The following is a 24,258-nucleotide window of genomic DNA, read 5'->3' as shown; positions in this document are numbered from 1 at the left end:
CAAGAAATGAAGCAACAAAAGTAGTTCTTCATTATTTTCACAATTCTCGATTACCTCTATGCATTTTATACATATATTAAAAAACCCATTATGAGGGTTGATTCCTTGATCAATTGCTTCTATGCAGCACACTAACTTCATCACTAAATTTTACCCTTTGTTTTAGAAGTAAAACTTCCTACTTACATAAACCAAAAACACAGCTGAAGAATTTGGTTATTCCTGTTAGCTAAAGACAGAATGCTACTCCAGTTTCTCTCCACTGTTATTCGAAAGTCTGGTTAATTAAGAGAAAGATCATATTCACTGATTACCTTATAGAGGCAGGACATTAACAGTGTAGCCTAAGGAATATGTAATTTAAGAATAATGTGTCAGATACCACACTAGTCCTCATTTGACTGCTTTACATTCACATATTCTTTCTTTGCACACCATGTTTGAAGTACACATTTCATACCAATGCAAATGAACCATATTTCAAATTGACTACAGAACCAAAAGGAACAGTAAAAATCAACCCACTTTTGTGGAAATCTAGAGACATTCTTAAGACACTGTTTCTTGGCTTCTTGCTGGCAATCAAACTCTTCTCAATGTAACTTCTCTTTTCTCGGTCAAGAAATAACACTGCCCTGAAGTAAAAATAAAGTTGTTATCAATCCAACTGTTTTAAACCTTGGCCTTATGAGAATGGTGAACTACAACATGGCATTTGAACTGCAAAGTGACATCATATATTCAGAGCATTATGGAAGAAATACAAGGTGCAACACAACTAATTGCTTGAATATGGTTTCTGTAGAAGCAAGCTTCACAAGGAGCAGATTCCTGACTTCACCAGGAAGGAAAAACTAGTGAGCTGCTAAACAGATGCAACACCATGGCCTGCAGGATAAGTGAGCAGCTGTTTTCTTTAACTTTAACTTCAAAATCTGTGTACTTTTTAATCTTATTAGGAAAAACAGTCAAAATTCAAAAGCAGGACAACTATAAAAGTTTTGTCAGAGATCTCACACTGCTGCTTCTGCCTCTTTAATGCTTTATCCCACAGTTCTGATTTGTCCTTGAAGTACTGCAGCCTGTATGGAATGCTGGGAGCTCTGCTCCTATATTAAGTGATTGTTTAGCATGCATCTACAGAAAACAGAAGCAAAGAATTGAAATACCTGTACAAAAACCTCTGACCGATATTTTAGACCACACCTATCAAAACCTAAAATCACACTTGGCAGACATCTCAAGTGTTCACTCAGCACTGGTTACAAGCACTGGGCACTCTTTACAAGGGTTTTTTTGTAACCCACCGATTTGCTGCAGACTTCAAAAGCATAAGAAGCTGGTCAGTGTGTTCCATTTCTGCATCAAAGTTCATAGAATTTCTAATGATCTCCAAAAACTGCATATTCCATCTTGGGTCCAGAGGCATCACATGTTCATCTGGAAAGGCAGACAAGACAGGACAGCAGTGAAATATTACTCAGCTCTCTTCTTGGTCCCCCTGCCTATGCAAGACCATTATGGAAAGAAAGAAAGAAGCAGCCTAGGAGGAAGGCAGTCAAACTCTCCTACTCCAGATATCCAAACAGAAGAGCACTAAAGCTGACTGCAGGTTCTGTAGAACAGAACAGTGACAATAAATTAAATAGGGGTTAAAGCTTAGAAACTAAGTCTGGCTCACAGTCCAGGCAAGACACCCTGGACCATCCACAAAAGGCCCAGTGTCACTCTATGCAGCTTTCATGCATCTAACAAGCTTGGAAAAGAAGCCAAAGGTCTGAGCTCCCCACAAAACACTAAGGGGAAATCACAGGCCAAGCCATGGGTTTCAGATGGGCTAACACAAATCCTAAGGAAAAAAAAGTCCAGGGTGCCTAAACTATCAAGTCAGAAAGGCAGTGCATATTTGAATCACTCTTCAGAACATCACTCTGAGCTGCAGGAATACATCTGAGTCACAGATACACAGCCAGAGCTCATGAACAGAGCACTCACCTCTAACTTGAATAGTATGAATGCATTTAATTGCCATATTTGCTGTTCTAGACATCTAGAATTTTTGTATTTGTTGTAATTTCTTTTTCCTTTTTTTGCTTGTTTTCTTTGTTGTACGTTCTTTTATGACAAAGGCAACATATATTTAGAATTTAGCCTTTGTTTTGCTACATACATTTCCTAAGAAGGGTTGCAGTGTGTTCAGAGAACAAACAAAGGAAGTAATGTCTTGCATCCATCTTTTTCAGGAATACCTGTCATAGTTGGCTGTAGCAACTTGATCATGTTACTGACTCCAGATGAGAGGGGACTGGCATAAAAACAACCAAGAGCTACAGCACCTGCTTCCAGCTGAATCCTCACTGAATCTGCAGGTGAAGAGGGGAGAACATGGGCATAAAAGAGTGATTAGTACAAATCAAGAAAAATAACTTGAACTGAGCCAGCACAAGCAGACTGAATCATATCTGTGCACCCACTCTGGATATGCTGGTTGGTCATATTTTGTATTGGTTCCAAAAGAATGTGAGAATGTCAAATCTGAAGACAAAAATCTTATAAGGAATTCTAGCTGAACTAGTGATATCACGTATATGCTAGTAAAATATGGTTTGTGAAAAGAATTTATACCTTCAAATCTTCCTCTCAATACATTTTTTTTTTGAAGGGGGGTGTATTTTCTTTACAATAAGAAAAAAACCCACACTTTTCATTAATTTTTTAACATATTTTCTACTTTACAGACCTACCTGCCTGAAAAAAGTGGAAAAATAAAGAGGAAGCAATTAATATAGGGACATCATATCTGAGATTTCAGACCATAGAAGTAAGCTAAATGTGTAAATTATTTGTACTAATGGCTGCCTAAATGCTCCATGAGTTTAATGTGATTAATTCTGTAATTAAGTGAATAGCTCATCTCAGCTATTATCCTCAATGCTCAGAAAACACTGCTTCAGGAAATCTCAGTTCTGCAGTTTCTTGGCATTTGTATTTTAACACCAGATAAACAGAAGGCATTTGACTGCCCATGACTAAAAGAAATAGTGAAAAGGCATATTTGCTTACACAGATGAAAAACTGATCCAGAAGTTATTAATTCAGAAGCAGCACAAGTTATACACATGATTGAATAATAATAGATAATGTTTAGTTCAAATCTCCTTATTTCCCTAACATGCACAACCTGTTTCTGTCCCTCCCTGGAGCCTCCATGCCCCTGAATTAGTGTAGATAATTTACTCTTTATAACCCATAATTGGAATAATCCATTTGGAATGGTCTGGATGTTTTCATAGAAGACTGAACAACTCAGGCCTTAGACAAAACAAAGTTACATGATTACATACCAAGCACCTGTGGCAGATTTTTGGCTAAGGAGTTAAGCCATTTAACTCTTAATTTCCAGTCTTGATTGGTTGCCTTTTCTATGAAAAATTTCACTAAAGCCTGGAGAACTTCCATTTCGTCCATCCAGTTTGCATCTATCTCAACAGCACTGAACATGAGATTCTCAGGATTAGTGGACTGCAGAACTTTCTTAATATCTTGCAGAGTCACTGGTAATGTCCTGAAACACAAAGAAGTCCAGTAATCAAGGCCTCAAACTGCCAGATCTGGGAAAAAATATATTTTGCAGGTCAAGCTATGCAACCATCCTTAGGCATTAGTGTAGGAATGCAATGATCTTTCCTCCACTATTTAACTCTAAAACAAATTTCCAACTTCAAATAATATGGCAGTGTCTACTATTAGGAGCTTACTGTTACCAAAAATTCATGCACTATCCCAAGAGACTATGCACAGAATTACACTGAGAAATTCTAATTGATTTATGCACCAGAATGATATGCAAAGTTAAATTAAAAAAGACAAAGATAGGAAAAGAAGTGTCATTGAGTAAAAAATAAACAACAAAACCAAACAAAAATAGCAAACAACAAAGCATATTGCTAAGAGTTTACAATTTCAACTTTTTATCTTACTACAAACTTACACAGCTTGTTGTTTCACTGGAAGTTATCTACAGTACCTATCTGTATACCTATAGTCCAGAGAAGGTTATTAAGCAAAGAAGGCAAACCCAAAGTTTTTGCACCAGAGTTGTAAAAATTAACAGCTATATTGCACAAGAAATCTTTAGAAAATTCTTTCATATATCCCCTGCACAGGGACCTCTGCTTCTTTCAGACAGCTCTGTCTGAAGAAGGAAATTTGTGTCTTTAGCTGAAGCTACTGGACCTAAAATTACTGATGAATAATTGATTACCTGAAAACAGGAAATCCAGAGAATCATTAGTATACTTTAAACCAGTTCAATGCTCAGGTTTTTTAAAGCTTAGAAGGAAATGGAAGTAAGAAATTTTGGGGCTCTTATTACCTACTAAATCCAGTGTTTGCATTCACATTTTCTGCTAAACAACTCAAAATGAGTCCAATGCACTTACTGAAGATGAAAAAGCCAAGTATTTTGAATGTATTTGGAAGACTTAAGAATAAAGCAGTAAATAACTGAACTTTCATTTGCAGTGGTTGTATGGAAAGGTAATAGGAGCAAAGAGTGTGACAATCACAATCTCTCCCTGCACAATTTGATGAAGACAGGATTTTGCAATAAACAGTTACATGCTATGAACAGCTCACATATATAGTTTCTCATTTACTAGACCAAAAAAAAAAGTTTCCTGCCTACCTGCAGTTTCTGAGGTTTAGCCTATGCAGACAGTACATCAGGACCTGCCCATCACTCCGGACTGTAGAAAGGACTGAGTCCTCAGCTGCAAACAGACCCGAAGGCAAGGAGTCTGGCCACAACCCCACTGCCAGCAAGGACTCACCCCAAGTGTCAGGGGAAGCCAGAGAGGAAGCGTGCCTTGTAACCAATTCTAATACAAGCTACAACAAACAACCAAAAAGCAGTTTAGAGTCACATTCAAACATGTAACATGTATTCAAGCTATTCCACAGCTCAGGAAACTCTTTAATTACATGTGTTTATTATGAAATTACTAGACACCAAATCTTCTACAAACACTATATAATGTACACAATAAAAGTACCAAAACATTCCTACCAGAAGTGAAATAACACACTGTGCAGTTTCAAACAGGAAGTGAATGTGTCTACAGATGACCGTGTGCACAGTGTTACAGACTACAGATACATCAGTGAGAATATCCCAAAGTCTCAGCTGAAGCTATTACAAACTACAACCTCAGAGTCTAAACAGGATGCTGTTTGGTTCATCTCTCCAAGAGCACCATCTTCATCAGCCTCTGTCTCAGGCATTTAAGACACTGAGGATCTCACACACTAGCCTCATCAAGTTACATATTACACTTATCTAGATGATCTAAGAAAAGCTCTGAAATACAGGATTTTTACCTTTTGGTTCATCTGCAGTTGTTGTGAGCGGCCATAAACTTCCCAACAGGCTCTATAAAAAGACTTGGCTAATCCAAAGCCTCTTTGTATTTGCTGCACAATTAATACAGCAGCCTGAAGCAAAGGTGACAAAGACGACACAGAACCTGAAAGATACAAAGCAATTAGAGTGATATGAATGTTTAGTAACTGTCAGCCCTTTAATCTGAAAAACACCACCTAATGTGTCATAATACAAAACAAATTTACCCTATTGACCTGAAAGCTGAATGGATTCTTCCCAAGGTTCATGAGAAAATCTGACAAGACTGTAAATAACAGATGATCAGCTCAAAATAAGACATGAGACAGCTGAGCTGAATGAAACTCAGACGCAAAATAAAACTTGTGCAAACCTTCTATTTTGCTGATTTTCACTTTGAATACATTGGTCTCCCAACAGCAAGGGACAATGTGCCTGTGTCTGATGTCTCCTTAAAAAGCACAGTAGTTACCACATTTTCATGACTTGGGACTACTTCATGGGAATGCAGAAAAACCAATCCAAAAGTAACTCACTATAGTTTTATGTGCTTACTAATATCAGCACATAACATAATAAAATAACCAGGGTTTAACACTAAAGACTTGATCCAGATATACATAATGAGCCCATATTGTTAAAGAATACTGGACCGACTTTTTTTACCTGCTATTGCTTCCTTGGTTTCTGAATGCACAGCCAGAAGTGCATTACAGACACTGTCTCCAACTAAACCCAAACCATGCAGGAGTAACTTCAAATCCAGACTGTCCAATATATTTCCATCATTCTCCCCAGGAATGTAAATTTCAATCCCACGATTCCGCATGGCTCTGGATATTTCCCCATGAACTGGATCCATAGAAAGGAAGAGCCTGTTGGATATTAGATAAGAATAATTTAAGTTGAAAGCAGCCTACAACAATCATTCATCTCAACTACCTTAAATTCTTAAGATGTAACTTAGGTCCTTAAACTATCACTCTAGAACTACCAAATCTGCTTCTCTATCAAGTAAATTCATCTTCATAAAAATGGGGACACAGTATCTAGAAATCCAGGGACAGCTACTGAATTTAAATGAGAAATCTCTATGAATAGTTATACTTTGCAATTAGTCACAGATATTCTGCATGACTTCTAAAGCATTATCTGAATTATGTCTGTTTTATCACTTGCCCACTTATAAAGAAAGTTAGACTGTGCCTCCAAGCTATAAAGATTTTGAGAAGTCTTAGCAACAGCTACAAATAAATCTGTGCTATTTAAAACCTTAAGTATCCAACATTCAAGTAGTTAATACTATCAATAGACACCTCTTAAAAGCAAGGAAAAAAAAAGTAGTGGAAAGGGGTTTCTGAAAGGTCAAGAATGTTTCCAATTCAGAGGAACCAGAGGATATCAGTCCCAATATCCTTGTCATGAATTTTTAACAGGTAGGACTGATACAGAATCCTGTTACATTCTCTTTCCATCTTCCCCAGAGACTACTTCAGGGTTGAGAGAACAGACTGTCAATTTGGGTGGTTTGTTGGGTTTTTTTAAGTCCTGTCACTGCAGGAAACTCAAATTTATATATGGGATGGAAAAAGCTGGGAAGAAAATTATTATGCTCATATACCAGCTTTCATAACCAGCACATCTCAAGACTTCACCATCCTCAATGCATGTATCCTCAATTGCATCATAGTGAAACAGGGAAATGCTGGAGTCCTAAACTAGAAATACAAAATCAAGGTAGAGGCACACTGCTATGAATTTTCCTGTGTAATAGTTTGTGTTGCAACAGGGATATAAAGCAAAACCTCTTAAGCTTTCCTTTATATACTCACCACAGTGTAGTTTTCTTCCCTGCTGGAGAGTATCACTACACTACATGGCAAACTGAACAGCATTCAAAATATCAGAAGACTGGCTCACTGATGACATTTTTATGCTAAACCTGCTATATGTTAAAGGGGGAAAAAAAAAAGGAGAAACAAAAAGCAGAAATAAGTACCTGAAGTTTGGATGAGGAGCTATTGTAGGAACTGTGCCATCTATAACACCTCTCTCACTCATGGTCAGAACACCTCCTGGTTCAAGCAAAGCATTCAAGCGGTCCAGCACAGAAGGGCTACATTCAAAACAAATTCATGTGGTCATAAAAAGCTACCAGTTTGATTCCTTTCTAATCTGAAATCAAAACAGTACCAACCTTAAGCAAAACCCAAACAGTTAATTACTCTATAAGGTAACAGGAAAACTGTCAACTGCTAAGTTGTCTGAGAAGGAAGATTAGTCTTCCAGAAAATCTAAGTTATTGCTTCTGTGTATTATCAAATGCCAAATATTCAGTTGTGAACCACGCAGTCAGAGGCAAAATCAGTCAGGGAGGTCAAAGGGTTCACTGAAACAAGGCCACTAAAATCTCTTACTTGCAGAAATTAACATTGTCCATTAAGAGCCAGTCTCCAGATTGCAGGGCCTGAACCAACATCCCATCTACCCACTCAAAAGTGCCATGGCTGTTGCAGTCAGCAGCCTGAGCCTGCTGCAGCTTGAAACGCCGGAACTCTTCTACCAGGTGAGCAAACTCTGAAAGGAAATACATCTTACGCTGAGACTTACATTAATGAAGTAGCTACCAGCACAATTCAAGAAAAATAGTAATTATTTTGTTAATAAACATATATGCTTCCTACTTTTTAGGGGAACAGAACAGAAGAGGCTTTATCTCTTCAGTAGCCTCCCACAGACAAAATCCACGTGAACAGAAAAGGTTTGCAAGCACAAAAAAATATAAAACAGATTGACACTTTACTCCCTAAACAGGTACTTTTCTGCATAACTTCTCCCCCATTAGATGAAATTTGATGAGTATTGACGCCTTATTTTAAACAATGATTTTAAAAAAAAAAAAAAAAAGGAAAACCAACATACATACCTGCCTTTGTGTAAGAATTTATTTTGTTGTTTAGTCGCTGGATAAGTACAAGTATTCCCTCCAGTTTGCTCACTAATTCAGCTGTAACACTTCCACCTCCTTCCCCCAGAGATTTGGGTTTGTAATTCAGGATGAAATTGCTCCAAGCACGCAGCACGAGTTCAGCATCATCTGCACAAAGTTCTGCCAGGAGCAGACTGTCCCGGACGAGTGTGCTCACAGCACTCTCCACCCTTTCCAAGAGGCACTGCCACGGCCTGTTGATATCAACCTGCAAACAGGCCATTAGGGAGTCAGTTCATGCAGAAGACCATGGTGCCAAGGCTCCATTTACAAACATTAAGCTCACAGCAGACTGGCCACTATTAGGTAGGAAGGAGAAATTCTGCCCCATTACCAAAACAGTATTTACCTGCTCAAATCCACCCAGGAGTTCAGTTGTATCCATTGAGCTGTTCATCGCCATGATCTTCAGCCGATGGCCAGTGAGATGGGCCAACAGCTCCACCAGACTGGTTTTGCCAACAGCTGCTGGGCCCACCAGGATCACCATCCAGCTCATGTGCACACACTTCATTATAGACTCCAGGGACTGCAGTGAATGATGCAGAAGTGAGAGAGTTCTGCCAGAATGAGGAATATAGTTGCCACGAGAAAGAACTGAATAACCGATCTGAAAGGGACGACAGACAGAGGCAAATGGAGCTTAGCTGTGCAAGTTGTTTCCTTCCCTATCCCATCACAAAATCCCCTGTCAACAGTTTACCTGAACATTATATGGACTGATGTGAAACTCCCTGGTTCCTGTATACACATCAGCCTCTTGGCCAAAAATGTCTCTGTACACAGAAATAACCTAGAACAGTTAAAACAGCAAAAAGAGACTTATGAGTTCAAGTCATCCACTGTTCCAAAGATTCACTTCTAAAGGTTTATATCTGAAGTATCTTTTCCTCTCAGCTCCACAGCTGTATGACAGTAACTAAGACAGTAAATCACAAGCTCATTAAACTCAAAGTGCAGCAAAAAGTGTGAGTGTGAGCTGCCCACAGCAACCCTTTCATTAATCACAGTTTCCTGAGACTTGAAATACTGTAAGCAGTGTTTCTCTTTAATAAAATAGTGGGATGGAATTTACTTCATAAATAAGTTCTTTCTTTGGTAACACAGAAAAATATAGCAATGCTATAGGGAGGGGAAAGTAAACCCATGAGGAAATAGGCAGGCACATACAGCCAGTAACTTCAGTTTTACAATCAGACTCTCTAGTTTAACATGACTTAAATGGTGTGAAATTAAACAAAAGCACAGGTTTCCTAAGCAAGAGAGGGATAAGTAGGTAGCAAACATTATTATTTAATACAGAATCACACAAGGATATATGTTTTACTTTAAGTCCTTGGTTATTCTACTTGCCTTCATTCACATCAGCTGTCTGCTTTTACACTAATTAAATTGATATTTCAAATGGCAAGGGGAGCAGGTATAGGAGGGTCAGCAAACCCCAAAACTCCAAACAAACCCGTCTACTTTTTAAGACATAAGTGTCTATGAATGAATTGCAAGGAATCTTAAAAGTGAAGATCTATACTTGGATTTCTATAAATATATCCTGACCATCTGAAGAGAAAGGAAGAAGAACAAAAGCTCACCTTTTCTTTGTCTTCCCTGGTTCTCATTCTTTCTCCATATACCAAAAACACATGCTGGCCTGGATCATAACATCCTGGTGACTGGTCAACAAGCATAAGCTGGCACCAGCGGAAAAGATCACGTAAGTTGAACTCCCAGGGTCCTCCTTTCTGTCCCCACTTTTTTTCAGCCATTACTTCTTTTTCAATCTGAAAAAAAAAAAAAGTAGTAATTAAAAAAATAATCTTTGATTCCATCCACATGCTGGTCTTCAAATATTTTTGACATTTTCAAATGTCAATTGAACTTCTGCGTTTGGCACTGCTTACAAGACAAAGACAACTGAAAGAGCAGGCTGAATTTACTTTGCTGAAGGTATGCTAGAAACTAAAGCTTGATTTAGTTTGTCTCTACTGTTTCTCTCAACACTCAGCTCAATTTTGCAGTTTACTCTTGCACTCCTATAAATGAATATGCAGTAAGATGCTGACACAAGAGATTTTACCTAAGGTCACAGAATACTACTTTCTCCTTTGTATATATGTTTTATCTTCTTTGAAAAACAGTGCCTCATCAAATACCAACAAAGCATCTGATTGACATTGTACAAGAATTCAGGTTTAGTGGTGTTCTTTACTTTCCTCTGCATATATTTCCATCCTTCTTTTTTCACCCACATATTTCTCTATAAAAATGCTTGGAAATAAAACATTACACCTATTTTTTTTCTATCTTACTGCATTCTGCCTGCTTCTACAGAAATGAAATTAAAATATGTTTACCTTGTTATTGAAAGCAACCATTTTAGCAATAATAGTTTTATCAATAGCAGGAAACAATGTCTTCCCAATAAACTTCATATCTTCTGCTGACAGTGGATCAACATAGACCTGTAAAATCAACAGTATTCAGAGTGTTTATAAAGTCAGAAACCTCTAAGACAGGATCATGATGTAGTTGAAACCAAACAAATAAGCTTGCCTGTGTAAATCTATTAAGAAAGGACTTGGGGAGACCCTTCCTTCCACCTCCTTGTCTGTATGGATTCTGGCATCCAAAAATCTTTGTCGTCTTGTGCTGTACGTGAAAATTCATTCCCAATTCTGGAACGTAAATCTCAGCTCTGTGGTCAAAGCACGCATTTAGCCCCTCTAACACAGATTGAGAGGCCAGATTCAACTGAGAAAACAAAGAAGTATACAATATTAATGCTCCACAAAACATTTTTTTGCATAATCTCTAGTCTAACAATCTGGGATATATAGAATGTAAAATTCCACTTCATTGCAGTTCTAGAATTAACACAAGTTATTACCACCAGCTAGACTGTTATTGTACTGGAACAACTAACACTTCCTTATTCACTTGTTATTTGTACTGTGTATTTTCACTGCGATAACAAAATAATTCTCCATTGTAAAACTTGCATTTTCAGTATGTTTTTTCCTGAACTTATGTTCATACATTTGTGGCACTCAGAGCATTTTGTTTGTTTGTTTAAATTAAGGCAGTCTTAGCTATTTAATTATAGAAATTGTTTGAAGTGGCATTCTTCTCATTAGGGGGGAAAAAGGAGGTATACCAGGGGCTAAAGAACTGAAGATTTTGCACTCTGCAGTAATTAGAGTGCATATTGCCAAGAAGGCAGATCTGTGCACACAAGCATGCTTGAAAGCACTTACTACAGGGTACCCGAGCAAAACTGCAGTGGCAGGAAAGCTTATACTGGCAAGATGGAACTCTTCACCATCTCAATTAAATCAGTAACCAATACAGTCTATTAGTCCTCAGACAAACACCTTCTATTTCAGTGAAGTTGTGTCCATAAAGAACAATTGTAGTACCGAAACTTCTGTTGACATTCTTCCCTAAAAAACTTTCAAATGCAAATCAAACCTATCCTTGGTCTTCTGTAATAATTTAAGCTGGGATTCAATTCTTGTTCTCTTGTCTCAAGGAAGTCTAGTCATCACCTGCCTTCATGAAGGGAGGTCATCAGCATGCAAAGGTATTTATTCCACAAGGCAAATCACCAAATTTGCTCTTCTAGAACATTCTATTTTATTTGTCCCCAAACCTGAATTTACCTCATCTAAGACAATCCAGTGTCCAGCCTTTAATGCTGCTAACAGTGGTCCATCACGCCAGGCAAATTCTCCTCCCTTCCCACCTTCAACAGGCAAGTCTGTCCCAAATAAGTCTGTCACATCCTTTGGGAGTAAAGAACAGAACGGAGGAGTTGAGGACTTACAAAATTTAACAGAAGTTAACAAATCATGTTTATGAACTTTACTTAACATTTTCTCCCTTTCCTTTTAATACCTACACTTTTAAGTCTAATTTAAAATTTTCAGCATTTGCAAAATGCTGAAAGCATTATAGGACTCCACTGATAAGGTACAATATTTAACAAAAATTCAAATTGCAACAGAAAAGCTAAAAAGCCTTAAAGCTGTTTTTGAGTAATGTTGCAGAAGCCAAGAAAAACACAGTAGACAAGGATATGCATGGCTTCACCTGAAAAGAACAGAAATATCTGGGAACTGGCATTCACTCACAGAAGCTTACTGCTCTATCTGCTTCCCCCTCCCATTCAGTTCTGAGACCAAGAAGGAAAAACTGACATTTCAGACACAGTGCCAAAGTTAAAGAGAACTGCACTTTAGAAGTTATACAAAGCTTCTACCCTGCCACAAATACTGAGTAATGAAGATAATATTTTATTCTACCGTTTGCTCAGACAGGTTGATTCGAACAAGACAGTTCCCTGAGGCTTTTGCCAGGGCAGCAACCAGGCTGGTCTTGCCCACTCCTGGTGAGCCCTCCAACAAAATAGGTTTGTTAAGCTGTAGGGCTCTTAACAGTCTCTGTGCATTCACTGCTGTAGTCCCAGCATTTAAAGCATAATCTGTCATGTTGTTCCTCTGGAGAACAGGGCCTAAAACAAAGGAAAGATAAACCAGAAAACAATTAAACAATAAAGAATGTTCAGGCTGGAGGTGCTGACAGTGTGCCTCTGAATGAGCTCACTGCTCACTCTGTCTGTAAACTGCTGATCTCAGTACAGCAAGCAATGGAGACGCAGCTTGTATGCCATTCTTTGAGATGTGGCACATATATTTTGTTTGACCCACAGCTGCATCTCAGCCCATCTCCCCATATTTATACTGAATTTTGCCAAAAAAAAAAAAAAAAAAAAAAGCACACATACATATGATTTATTTTGCCATGAAAACTCAATACTTCCTGGTTCATAACTTAGAAATTTAGAGATCCCTGAAAAAGCATAAATGTGTTCTCGCACTTCAGTCATGTGGATCTAAAACTCAAAAGCAGCTCTTGAAAAATTGACACTGAGGGATACAATCCAGTCATGCTCCAGAATAAGATATTAATCTGTTCCATACACTGCCAGTTCTGGGAAGGAACATCCCCTTAATTAAAAGTTTCCTTCTCCTTTACTGTTATTCTGGCATATAGTGGGGAGAGAGCACAAAGGTTGTCTGCCAAATTGCAGCCAGTATAGCTCCTGGACATCACTCCCCCAAATGTGTGATACAGCAATGCTCATGTATACAAGATATTAATAACCAATGCATCCTACACAAAGTGATAGCTGTTTAGTAGTAAAGGGATCCAAAGAGATTCCTTTTGTGAACTAATCTGCAGAGGGGAACTAAGCAATTTACAAAAAAGCTTTGCTTTGTACAATTTTATGCACGACTAACACAATCCCTGAATGCCAGAAAGTTCAAATATGAACATTTAATACAGCATTAGGAACACACATGTCCATGTGCTTAAAAACTAACCAGCTGAGTTAGAAAGCTCAGAGTCATCACTTTTTAGTCCTGTTGTGGTATTTAAAGGGTAAGAAGCAGTGTTTTGCTAGTTCCATTTGCAATTTTTTGTCCCACAAGGAACTGAAATGCAGAGATTGAATGATTTGGACAAAATTGCAGCAAATCTTTGAGAGCCTAGAGCAAGGGATGGCATTAACCTCCATTCTGTTGAGCTCTGTGCTCAGGACCCCTGCTTTCCATGCTTTGCACAAGGACCAGGATGAGCTGCAGCTTTAGTTAGTGGAATTTAACAGGCATTTTGAGCATGCAAAAGTGATAAAAAATCACAACTGAAAATTTTAAAAAACCTTTGTTACACCAAAAAAATCCATGAAAATTAGGCCATTAAAAAGTAACGAAAAAAGGGAATGAACAGATGCGTCTTAATAAATGTGACTGAGTTGTAATCTACACACTTGGAGGCAGAAAAGGGATTTTTCTAAAGCTTTAAAACCAATAAACTGTTCTATGATGGTTCAGGTATCCTACTTAGATCTAGTGAATAACAAAACTACTGAAAATAGAAATCACAGAATGAATGTCCACCCACTCCCACAGTCTCTTGCCTCTTGGAATAAAAAATGGGTGAATTCCCATAAAGTTGTCCATCCATACAAACTCTTTTTCCTTTGTCCTGTCATAAATCTTTAGTTCATTCTTCTGATAATCAGTCAGCTCAAAGAATTGACTCATTTTCTCACGTAAGAACGTCAGGCATTTCTCACGAGCTAATAAAGCCGTATCAGCTGAGCAGGATGTTGTACCTGTAATTAGGAAAGTAAAGTGTGCTTCAAAACTTAACTAGGCACATTCATCTTATGACAAGAATCTCATCCCTTCATGTGCATGCAGGTTTATATTTTATTTTAATGTTTTCAGTGCTTCCAGTGCGATCTACCATGGACAGATTGTTCTGTGAACCCAGAACTAAGGACACCGTATTTCCAATCCCCTTTCTTCTACTGCCACAATCACCCTGATACCTTGCCATAGGCCTCCCAGGCTTTCTTTTCTGTCATTTCTTGTGCCTTCCACTTTTCCTCCTCTCCCTTATCTACTATTTTTCAGCTGGGCCAGCAGCCAAACACACAAAGATGCATTCTCATCTATGTGCATGGTACAGGCCAGCACAGACAGATGCTGCTATGTAGAGTGGGGCTAGAGAGCATAATATGTGCTCAGGTACTGTATCAGTACAGTAAAACCACACCAACTCAATGAAAACCACAGGTTTTCTTAACTTGTGTGCTAGCCTTTGTAATATTATTAATCCCTCTAATTTACTTCATCTTGCTCTATTACTCAAACTCTTGCTACTGAAACACAGAAAAGGCACATGATGTACAAATGGAAGTGAAAACGTCTCCTGGAAGAGTCCCATGCTGCCCCAAAGGCAAAATTTTGTTTTCAAAACCAAATTTTGGTGGCATTTGACTGAAAATATTAATACAAATACATAGCTTCATATTTTCTGCTACCAAATGAGCACTGAAGACTTACCTGATCCTATTCCATCAATATACACCAAACATGCAGCATGGATAAAAGACATCCATGGAGAAATGTTAAGGTGGCTGCATCCCTTGGCAGAACTTGACTCATCCTCTGCCATGACATTCATAAAATTAACCCAGGCCAAGATGTCTCTCACGCTGAGAATACACTGGCGACCAAACTCTTGATTAGTCAGCCATTCAACAAAGTCCATCATTAGTTCTGCTATGTCTGCCCCTAAAAAAATTTAAAAAACAAACAAACAAAACACCAAATAAATCTGAGTTACCATTTTTTTTGGTCACAGCTGCTACATTGTTGTAAAAACATCTTTAAGGCAGGTACAGCTGCATGAGCAATGTGGATGGGTACTCTATATCCTAGAAACAGAATAAGAGAAGACAAAGCTCCTGCCTGAGCTGTTGTTACAGATCCTTTTAAATTCAGGTAACAAGACAGCATCAGGTGATCAATACTAACAGTGAAGCTGCTGGCAGAAAGTGAAGTGCCAGTTCTTTCAACACTCTATGTTAAAACCAAGCTGGGACACTGAAAGGCTGGGGATAGTTCAGCTACCTGGATGGTGAAATAAGCACAGCCCTCAATTTACTTCTGGCTAGACATATAAGATACACAGAGAAGGAAGAATGAAGTCCAGAATATGTCACACTGTCCTCAGGGAGAAATGTAGCCAAAAAAAGGTGACAGTGGTGTACATCCTGAGGAAAGGTTGGCAGCCTCCAAATCTCCTTATTTTCTTAGCAATATTTGAGTATCACCTCAGAGAAATACCTACCCTTGTGGTTTATTGCACCCAGAGACAATCCTGGATGAAGATTGTGTTTAACAATCTGTATCAAATCATCGCGGCCATTGCTCTGCGGACACCATATCTCTGTAAATCTGTTGCGCAGCGCAGGGGAAAGCTGCACACAAGCAGAGTGACAGAGCAATTAAAGATTCATTGCAACATCTTCCCTAAAGGTCAGTTAACAACAGCCTTGTAGTCACTGTACTTGTAAACAATAAATAAAGTGAACAAGATAGATAGCTCCTTCTAATTTTGACAGAAACACTTTGTAAGAAAATCTTTGAAAGAAGGATTTTTGAGACTGCTAGTAGTGGCATCAATGCAGGAAATGGGTGATATAGAAAGTTCAAAAGAATATGGGAAGAAACTGAGCTGGTTTGCAAGCATCAAAGCTCCACTTCATTTTAGGACACCATGTATCAAACAATGGCTCTGTAATCTCCCTTTGCTTACAGGGGCAAACCACCACATGGAAATTTGCCTTCAATCACAACTCGTTTCTTTATTTCATCTCTTCGTTGGCTGAATTGGTCAAACAAAAATTAGTAGCACAAATGCAATCCAAAAATAAATCCAGAAACGTGTTTAAACACATGGATTCAATGAGTATTTCTCTACTTCAGAAACAACTTTAAATGGAGTACCCATCTTCTTTTGAATAAAAGAGCTTCTGGGTTTTTTTATAAACCTAACTTCCAACACTGATTAAAAGTTGTAGGATTTTGTTGTATTATGGGCTTTTTAAACATGTTTTAAATTACTTAGTTCTGTACTTCAGAAACAATTTTTTTCATTTAATGAAAAAGCTTTTTTGGGATGTGATGTTCATTACTCACTAAGAAACACAAGATGACCATCACTTTCTGAATAGCATTAAGGAGAAAAATCTGATATGCAACTTTGTACTACCCCAGAGACCTGGATTTTCTTGCTTCACAAGTCACAGTTCCTGTACTTGAATATTCTCTATATATCAAGCCTAACTAGAGTATTTAGAGGCCTGAAGCTCCCCTTGACATTTTGCTGAGTATTCATTTATAATGTCAAAGTGATAGCCCACAGAAGTGGCAGAAAACAGATTCACCCCAATTCTTCTTTAGAGCGACAAAGCAGATACCAACTAGAAAAGCACTGGATGCCAGAATTGACATGATGCATTTTTGGATTGCACCTCCAACCACTTAATGGTCAGTATGACCAAAAGATGCATGCTGTATTTCCAGATGTTTTGGCATTTACCTCCTTTTTCCCAAAGTCACCTCCTGGGTTCATGGTCGCAAGGATACGGAATTTCTTTCCTGCAACTAACAGCTCTACTTCATTCTCCTCATCATCTTGGCCACCTTTTTCAGCAAGTACCAATGTCTTTTCAGCTTCAAGAACACTAGCGAGAAGGTAAAAAAAATATTGATTAAATTTTGCTCCACACTTCAAAGGATCACTTAAAAATGAAAATCATATTAATTGACCTGGATTAACTTTCCTTTACCCAATATAATGGGTAACAGAAGACTAAAATGGGGGATACTGCTGCAAACAGATAATGAAGTTGAATTTATATTTTAGATGTTCTGGGGGTTTTCTTTACGCACACACAAAAGGGGAATAACTAGATTTTGCTCCTGGGATTTGACAAGGCACATAATTTCAAGAGCTCAGTGGCAGGTTGAAAAGTTAATACTGCAGATGGTAAACCAGATATTTTACTTTCAAGTTTTATTTGCACCACTGTCCTTTTCAGCAAGAGAGCAGCTCACCTAAGCCAGGAAACAAAAGTGCCTAAAAGAAGTCATATTTACCCCACTCCTGTTTGGATAATGAACAAACCCATTGAGGATGTTTAGTACTACCACATTTCAGACATACCTGTTAAGTCGCTCTAGCACAGAATCATCAGCTAAAGAAATCTCATCAAGGAGAAAAAAACCCTCCTCCTTCATTGCTAAAACAAGAGGTCCATCACACCACTCAAAAAGTCTAGAACCATCAGATTCCTCCTAAGAAATAGAAAAGAAAGTGAGAAGTGGTAACTGCTACTTGTTACTTCCATGGTGACACCATCCAAGGTATTAGTGGTGCAAGACAAACCTGCTCCTTGGACCTCTGCCTGACTGGTCGCAGCCCTCCCAGGAAGTCTGATGTCTCCATGTGCAGGTGGCAATTCACTGAGTACAGCTTCTGATTTGCAAGTGCTGCAAAGATCTGACAAATGGTGGTTTTACCACACCTGCAACCAAATAATTTGATTAAAAAGGATGTATTAAAGAAGCAAAACCAAGCAATCAGCTCACTTTGGACAGGATTCATATTTTCATTTAAGAGCTATGAGGTAAAGGCCCAGCATGCAAATTTTCTTCTGCTCCCTTCCTTGAGAGAAATGTATGCAAAGTGAAGCCATTTTTGGGACAAATGTTGCTGACTCGGACAAGACAATAGCTGCATTGATGGATTTCTGCACATTCAAAGTGAAATCTATTTCAGCTTGCCCTTACAGATACTCAACCAGCCTAACATTTCACTGAACTGGAAATGCTACATGTCTAGATCAAGCCTAAGTCTGAGGGAATAAACTGCTGAGTATCTAGTTTTCAGTTACTACCCAAGTAAATTTTTTTTCTCTCTTTTTTTGCATTTTTCTTTCCTTCTTTTCCATAAAAATTTACTCTACAAATTTATAACCAGCACAAGAACAGACAGTATCTACTTCCACGGCCTCCACTACAACATATGACGTGGAGAACTGGTAGCAAGACTATATTCAAGCTCATAAAACATGAAAATTGAATGTGCTGTCAAAGAGAAAAATATCGCAATACCCCAAAAGCAGCCCCTCCTGTGAGGCACAGTGAGATTCTACAGGGCACCTTGTCAGCTGGGGACAGAAGCCAGTTCATTTTCATTTTCCTACTTGTATGTAACTTTTTTGTAGTTACACAATGCATATAAACCCATCAAAGACACAGGTTAAATGAGATGCATCTGCTTCCTCTCAGAAAGGGACTGTGAAAAACAGCAGCTGCAAGTCTGCCATGAGACAGGCTTAAATCAAAAGATCCCAGATCAAAGCAGCACTGAAGCCCACACAATCATTTTGTCTCCAGCTCAGCAGCTGGTACAGCACTACCAAGAACATCATAAAAAGATTACCCAGTGTCTCCCACCAGCAGTACTGGTTCACCAAACTCCAGGGCTCGTCCCACCAAAATGGCAAGTCTCCTCATCCCTTGAGTCCAGACAACATGGTTAAAATCTCTGTCCATCACTGACATCCACGTGGAAGACTTAGCTGCACAACACAGAGCAATCCATCAGCTTCAGTCACATCTAGAGATCTACCAGTGGGGTCCCTTCTAGGGAACTCACCCAGTAGCTTTTGGACACTTTCCCCTGAGAAGAGAGCCTCAGGATATATTTTTTTCTTGAAGTGTTTTTCAATGACATTTTGAATAACATCCACCTCCTCCTGTTTCCTGACTCTGCCTGCCAGAAGCATAAAACCTACAAAGCAGAGTAAGAGATAAAGCAATTACTACCTGGGTAATCAGCAACAAAAATTTACACTTAAGAAGTGGGGACTGGAAAGCAATTCTACAGACACTTCAAAAAGCTGGGGCAGCAGAGCTCACCATCATTTGCTAAGTGCTGAAGCCAGTCATACTCCTTCTGCAGCTGCTCTGCCAACCTGTACCTCTCAGCCCAGCGGAACAGATCCCGCAGGGTAATGAATCCGTGCTTCCCAGCAAACACCGTCGAACCTCTGCGGTAAGACTGTCACAAGAACAAATGTGAGGAATTTTTTCATCAACCTGTCTAAATACCTCAGGCAGAGCTAATAATCCTTCTCTGCAGTGACATTGCAACAAGAAAATTCTATGAATAACTACAAAAAAAAGTTCAGTAGAGTCACAATATCTAAACACTAACTCCTTTTAGGCAAGTATTTGATGAGCATCAGGAACTAAATAATTTAGATCATGATAATTAAAAAAAAAAACCAACTAATAATAGAATAGGTACCTGGAAAAAAACAAAATCCAGCTTGTGCTGCAGTAATTGCTTTTAAATACAAGGTAGTTTTAGCTACATACTAAGTGTCAAATGTCTGTTGAATACAGGAGTATCCAAACATATCCAAAATTGCTGCTTAAAAATAATACCAAATTTCACATGACCCAAAGTCCCCTACAAATCCAATACTGTGCTATGGCTCCAGGGATAATTCAAGGGATAATTCTACACAATAAATCCCAAGGTGTCTCACTTTTCAGGTTTTTGGTGTTTTTTTGCTCCTAGCTTTCTCTCAAATCTGACATCACCTTCCCTAGCCTTAGTCTTCAACACTGAAAATTAGTACCTTGGTGGGTTCTCTCTGTGATTTAGGATTTTAAATATCCTTCAGCCAACAATACCTCCCCCTCAAAGGAATTTCTATTACTTTGAAGCATGTTTGCATTTTTACACTAAAAGAAAAAAGACTCTCATACTTGCAGGTCTAACATGACTTTGACAAGCTTGCTGCAGTAAGAAGGTGGCAAACTGCATCGCTTGTGCAGGATGGTTTCCAGTTCAGCACTTGGCAGTTCATCAAAATGCAGCTCCACAAAGCGATTTCTGAAGGCTCTGGACAAAACCTAAAATATGAGACCACACCACTGTTTGAACTTTTTCCTTTGATATTGCTCATTGATGCTCCCCTACACATCCAAAGGAAATAAGGATCATGTCATAGCATACAAATTAACACACACACATCAACATTGACAGAAAGCATAAGAGACAGTCTGGATGAGGACAAAAGCTTTAAAATGGACTGGGTGTTTTAAGGGCATAGGCAGCCTGGCACTACAAAGCCACAAACCCACTCTCCCTACAAAGGAAGTATTGGAAGGGTAAAAGTGGTAAGACTTTTAGACTGAGACAGTTTCATAGGTAAAGCAAAAGGTGCATGTGAGCAAAGCAAAATTAGCAATTCATTCATCACTTCACACCAACAGGCAGGTATTCAGCCATCTCCAGGAAATAAGGGCTTCATCACACACCAGTGTTACTAAACAAACACTGAACTCTCCTTCTTCCTCCTCCTCCTCCCCCCAGTTTTGACTGCTGAGCACAATGTCATTTGACATGGAACATCCCTTTGGGCAGCTGGGGTCAGCTGTCCCAGCTGTGTCCCCTCACAGCTTCTCATGCACCCCCCACCTACTCCTCAAGGGCTTGGGTCAGTGTGAGAAGCACAGAAAGCCTTGAATCTCTGCAAGCTTTGCCCAGCAATCATTAAGACATCCTAAGACATCCCTGTGCTATCAACACTGTTTTGATCACAATTCCAAAGCACAGCACCATACCAGTCACCATGAAGAAAATCACCTATTCCAGACAAAAAGCAGTATAAAATGGACTTCTACAGCCTAAGTAGAATCTCTTTCCCAGTGCTCTTGGACAAGAAATGCTGATTCAAATATGATATACGTGAACTCCGGTTCACTAAATCACTTAAATCTCAACTACTTAAAATTAATTAGAAATTCTGTATCCATGAAACAAGCAACTCACCTAAACAGAGCCTAGCTGTACTGACAGTCCATGGCCACCTCAACTCTCTCCCTCTTGAGAGATTCATGATGCTACACATCACAACACCTTCACATCACACTCTATGTATGAGAGAGATACACTAAAGTCTTAGCTACCCAAAAGGAACAGATCATACAGACCTTTCTGCCACCATAGAGCCCTGGAGGGTTCTGTGTGGCAAACAGCATGAAGCGAGGATGAGCTTTGACAACCTCCTGAGTCTCAGTAATGAACAGCTCTCTGTTATCATCCAACAAGCGGTTGAGAGCCTCCAGAACATCAGTGGGAGCCAAATTCAACTCATCTAGAACGATCCAGTAGCCCTTTCTCATTGCATCTATGAGAATGCCTTGGGGGGGGGAACAGAAAAATGCCTAGTGAAAAATCTTATAAAGCAAATCTAACAGAAGCATCCACTCAGATACTTTCAGCAACCCATTTCATTCAGGATGAACACTAATCCAGAGAAGCAAGCAACAGTATTGTTTAAATTGTTGGCTTATCATCTTTAGGTCCCATGGGACAAGCATGATGAGACAGACACGAACTTTTCAGAATTCACTGAAATTCACACAAGTGATTATCGTTCAAGTGCAACTACCAACTTTATGACAGGTCATCTCTCCATGGTAATAAACCAGACAAGTTATTCAGAAAAGGGAAAAAAAAATCCACTGAAATTAAACAGGAATTTGGAGTATATGGAACATGCTCACTTACCTTCCTTAAATACCAGCTTTCCAGAGGCATCTGATGTGTAACAGCCAATATATTCTTGGATGTCAGTATGCTCATGGTTGTTAATCCTTACACAATGATTCCCAGTAGCAGCAGCCAACCAGCGAATTAAACTGGTTTTACCAACAGAGGTCTCTCCTTGAATCAGTACTGGATGAGTCCTAAAAGCCATGACCAAAATAGTGGGTTAGAAGCACGAGCCATGACTTTCTCACACACAAGATGTGAACATTGTTAAATCACACTATCAAAACACCACCACTTAACTCATTTGGGGTATCCAAGATCACACACTAACAGGGAAATATAAATATCTTTACTCCCAAGTGCTAACAGCTACCCATGAAGCTTTTCATAGCAGTGTGAAATCAGCAGGTTATTCTAACTGCAAATTTATAAATCAGAATTTAAATAAAACTAGGTATGGCAGTAAGATGGTTTAAGGAAACAGGAAACACATGTATAAATTTTAAGTCACTCTATAATGAAAAGTTAACTGCAAAGTAGAAGAAAAATAGGCATTATTCATCCAAACAATAAAGATTAGAGGGACACCAACAAGTCAAGGCCTAAACAAACATATTTACCTTATTTTTTTAAATTAAGAAGTTAAAACACTTACCCTGCAGACACAACCCTGACAATGTCTTTCAGATTAAGCTTAACTGAAGGGGTGAGCACATAACTCTCATCTACTGTAGGTTCTTTGTCCCCAGCTGAAATCCAGTACCCTTCTATAAGTATAAAACTCCCTCCTTTAGGTTTTGGTATTTGCTAAGGAGACATGACAGAAATAACAGATTATACAGATGGGTTTCAATTTACCAATGAAAATAACTACTGTTACACCACTGCTACATATTCTCTAAAGAAATTTTAAATTAATCCCTGCAGTAAACACTTTCCCCCACCTTGTCACAGAATGCAAATTACAGGAAAAACCTGACCAGATCATTTCAGGGTCATGAAGCAGGAATCTTTGCCAGTGACATGAAGATAGAAATGTCTCAAGAGTCTTAGCATTGAATTTTGAAGGGCATTTACAAGCAGAAACTTTTCTTTAATATTTTTTAGATATTTATACACATTTTCCATCATGAAAGGTTTTATTTTGAAACAAATACCCATCTCTTTAACTGGCTTCCCCACCCCCCCAAGCAAACTCATGCTGAGTTCCCAGCACTACTGACATTCTTCCTTTCCCATAAGAGACAAAGCACAGATGCTTCTTCATATCCGTATGTTCTGCATTCAGAGTCTAAAAATATCAATCTTGAGAAAGCTCCTCCAAAGTCTGTGAAAGCTTTGCAGTTGGAACCACTGCACTAAGCTGCCCACACTCCACACTGCTTTAGTTATTCAGGCTTCCATATTTTTTCAAATTAATAAATAAAACCAGCCAACATATCAACATTCAAGCAAAGTAAAGAACTACAAAAGAATGGCATTAATTTTTTCCACTTCTTAACTTTGTAAAATGAAAAACAGAACTGCAAGAATGAAATGCAGAGGAAAAAACGAGGGAAGACAACTCAAAACAAATTCTACTCCAAATACTAGACAGCTCTTCATAATCTTAGTTGCCTACCTGCTTGAGAAGGCTTTTGATGTTGCCAGAGACTATATGCTGGCATATCAGCTTTTGAACCACTGGGTGAGAATCTCTGTCAAGCTGTGTCAGGAAACTCAAACAGAAGCCCTAGGAAGAAGAATTATTTTCAGTAATAAACATGACGAGGAAGGAAAAAGCACACAGATTAAAGAACCATTTCTATTCAATACTGAACTTAGAGAAGATCATCCTTTACCCAAACAACCTCTGCAGTGAATACACACTGAA

General features: G+C 38.7%; 1 protein-coding gene across 3 annotated transcripts in view; it reads right to left on the bottom strand.

Annotated features, from left to right (window-relative positions):
- The window catches only part of MDN1 (midasin AAA ATPase 1), a 92,615-nt gene that overhangs the window by 40,119 nt on the left and 28,238 nt on the right, over positions 1-24,258 (bottom strand). For all 3 annotated transcript variants that reach the window (XM_050972732.1, XM_050972730.1, XM_050972731.1), the window contains exons 22-52: positions 24,007-24,117; positions 23,041-23,192; positions 22,401-22,579; positions 21,821-22,029; positions 20,591-20,737; positions 19,733-19,874; positions 19,470-19,604; positions 19,254-19,392; positions 18,195-18,333; positions 17,973-18,103; positions 17,346-17,490; positions 16,092-16,221; positions 15,302-15,532; positions 14,368-14,565; positions 12,689-12,897; positions 12,047-12,169; positions 10,941-11,138; positions 10,742-10,849; positions 9,980-10,168; positions 9,094-9,183; positions 8,740-9,000; positions 8,328-8,598; positions 7,819-7,978; positions 7,401-7,517; positions 6,068-6,276; positions 5,380-5,525; positions 4,688-4,890; positions 3,345-3,565; positions 2,250-2,363; positions 1,308-1,440; positions 526-635 (exon numbers count right to left, since the gene is read on the bottom strand). In XM_050972732.1, the coding sequence (XP_050828689.1) occupies positions 526-635; positions 1,308-1,440; positions 2,250-2,363; positions 3,345-3,565; positions 4,688-4,890; positions 5,380-5,525; positions 6,068-6,276; positions 7,401-7,517; positions 7,819-7,978; positions 8,328-8,598; positions 8,740-9,000; positions 9,094-9,183; positions 9,980-10,168; positions 10,742-10,849; positions 10,941-11,138; positions 12,047-12,169; positions 12,689-12,897; positions 14,368-14,565; positions 15,302-15,532; positions 16,092-16,221; positions 17,346-17,490; positions 17,973-18,103; positions 18,195-18,333; positions 19,254-19,392; positions 19,470-19,604; positions 19,733-19,874; positions 20,591-20,737; positions 21,821-22,029; positions 22,401-22,579; positions 23,041-23,192; positions 24,007-24,117 (5,050 nt within the window). The remainder of the gene's footprint in view (positions 1-525; positions 636-1,307; positions 1,441-2,249; positions 2,364-3,344; positions 3,566-4,687; positions 4,891-5,379; positions 5,526-6,067; positions 6,277-7,400; positions 7,518-7,818; positions 7,979-8,327; positions 8,599-8,739; positions 9,001-9,093; positions 9,184-9,979; positions 10,169-10,741; positions 10,850-10,940; positions 11,139-12,046; positions 12,170-12,688; positions 12,898-14,367; positions 14,566-15,301; positions 15,533-16,091; positions 16,222-17,345; positions 17,491-17,972; positions 18,104-18,194; positions 18,334-19,253; positions 19,393-19,469; positions 19,605-19,732; positions 19,875-20,590; positions 20,738-21,820; positions 22,030-22,400; positions 22,580-23,040; positions 23,193-24,006; positions 24,118-24,258) is intronic.

The sequence above is a fragment of the Serinus canaria genome, chromosome 3, assembly GCF_022539315.1.
Source record: "Serinus canaria isolate serCan28SL12 chromosome 3, serCan2020, whole genome shotgun sequence".
NCBI classification, from domain to species: Eukaryota; Metazoa; Chordata; class Aves; order Passeriformes; family Fringillidae; genus Serinus; species Serinus canaria.
This window is presented reverse-complemented; position numbering and strand designations above follow the sequence as displayed.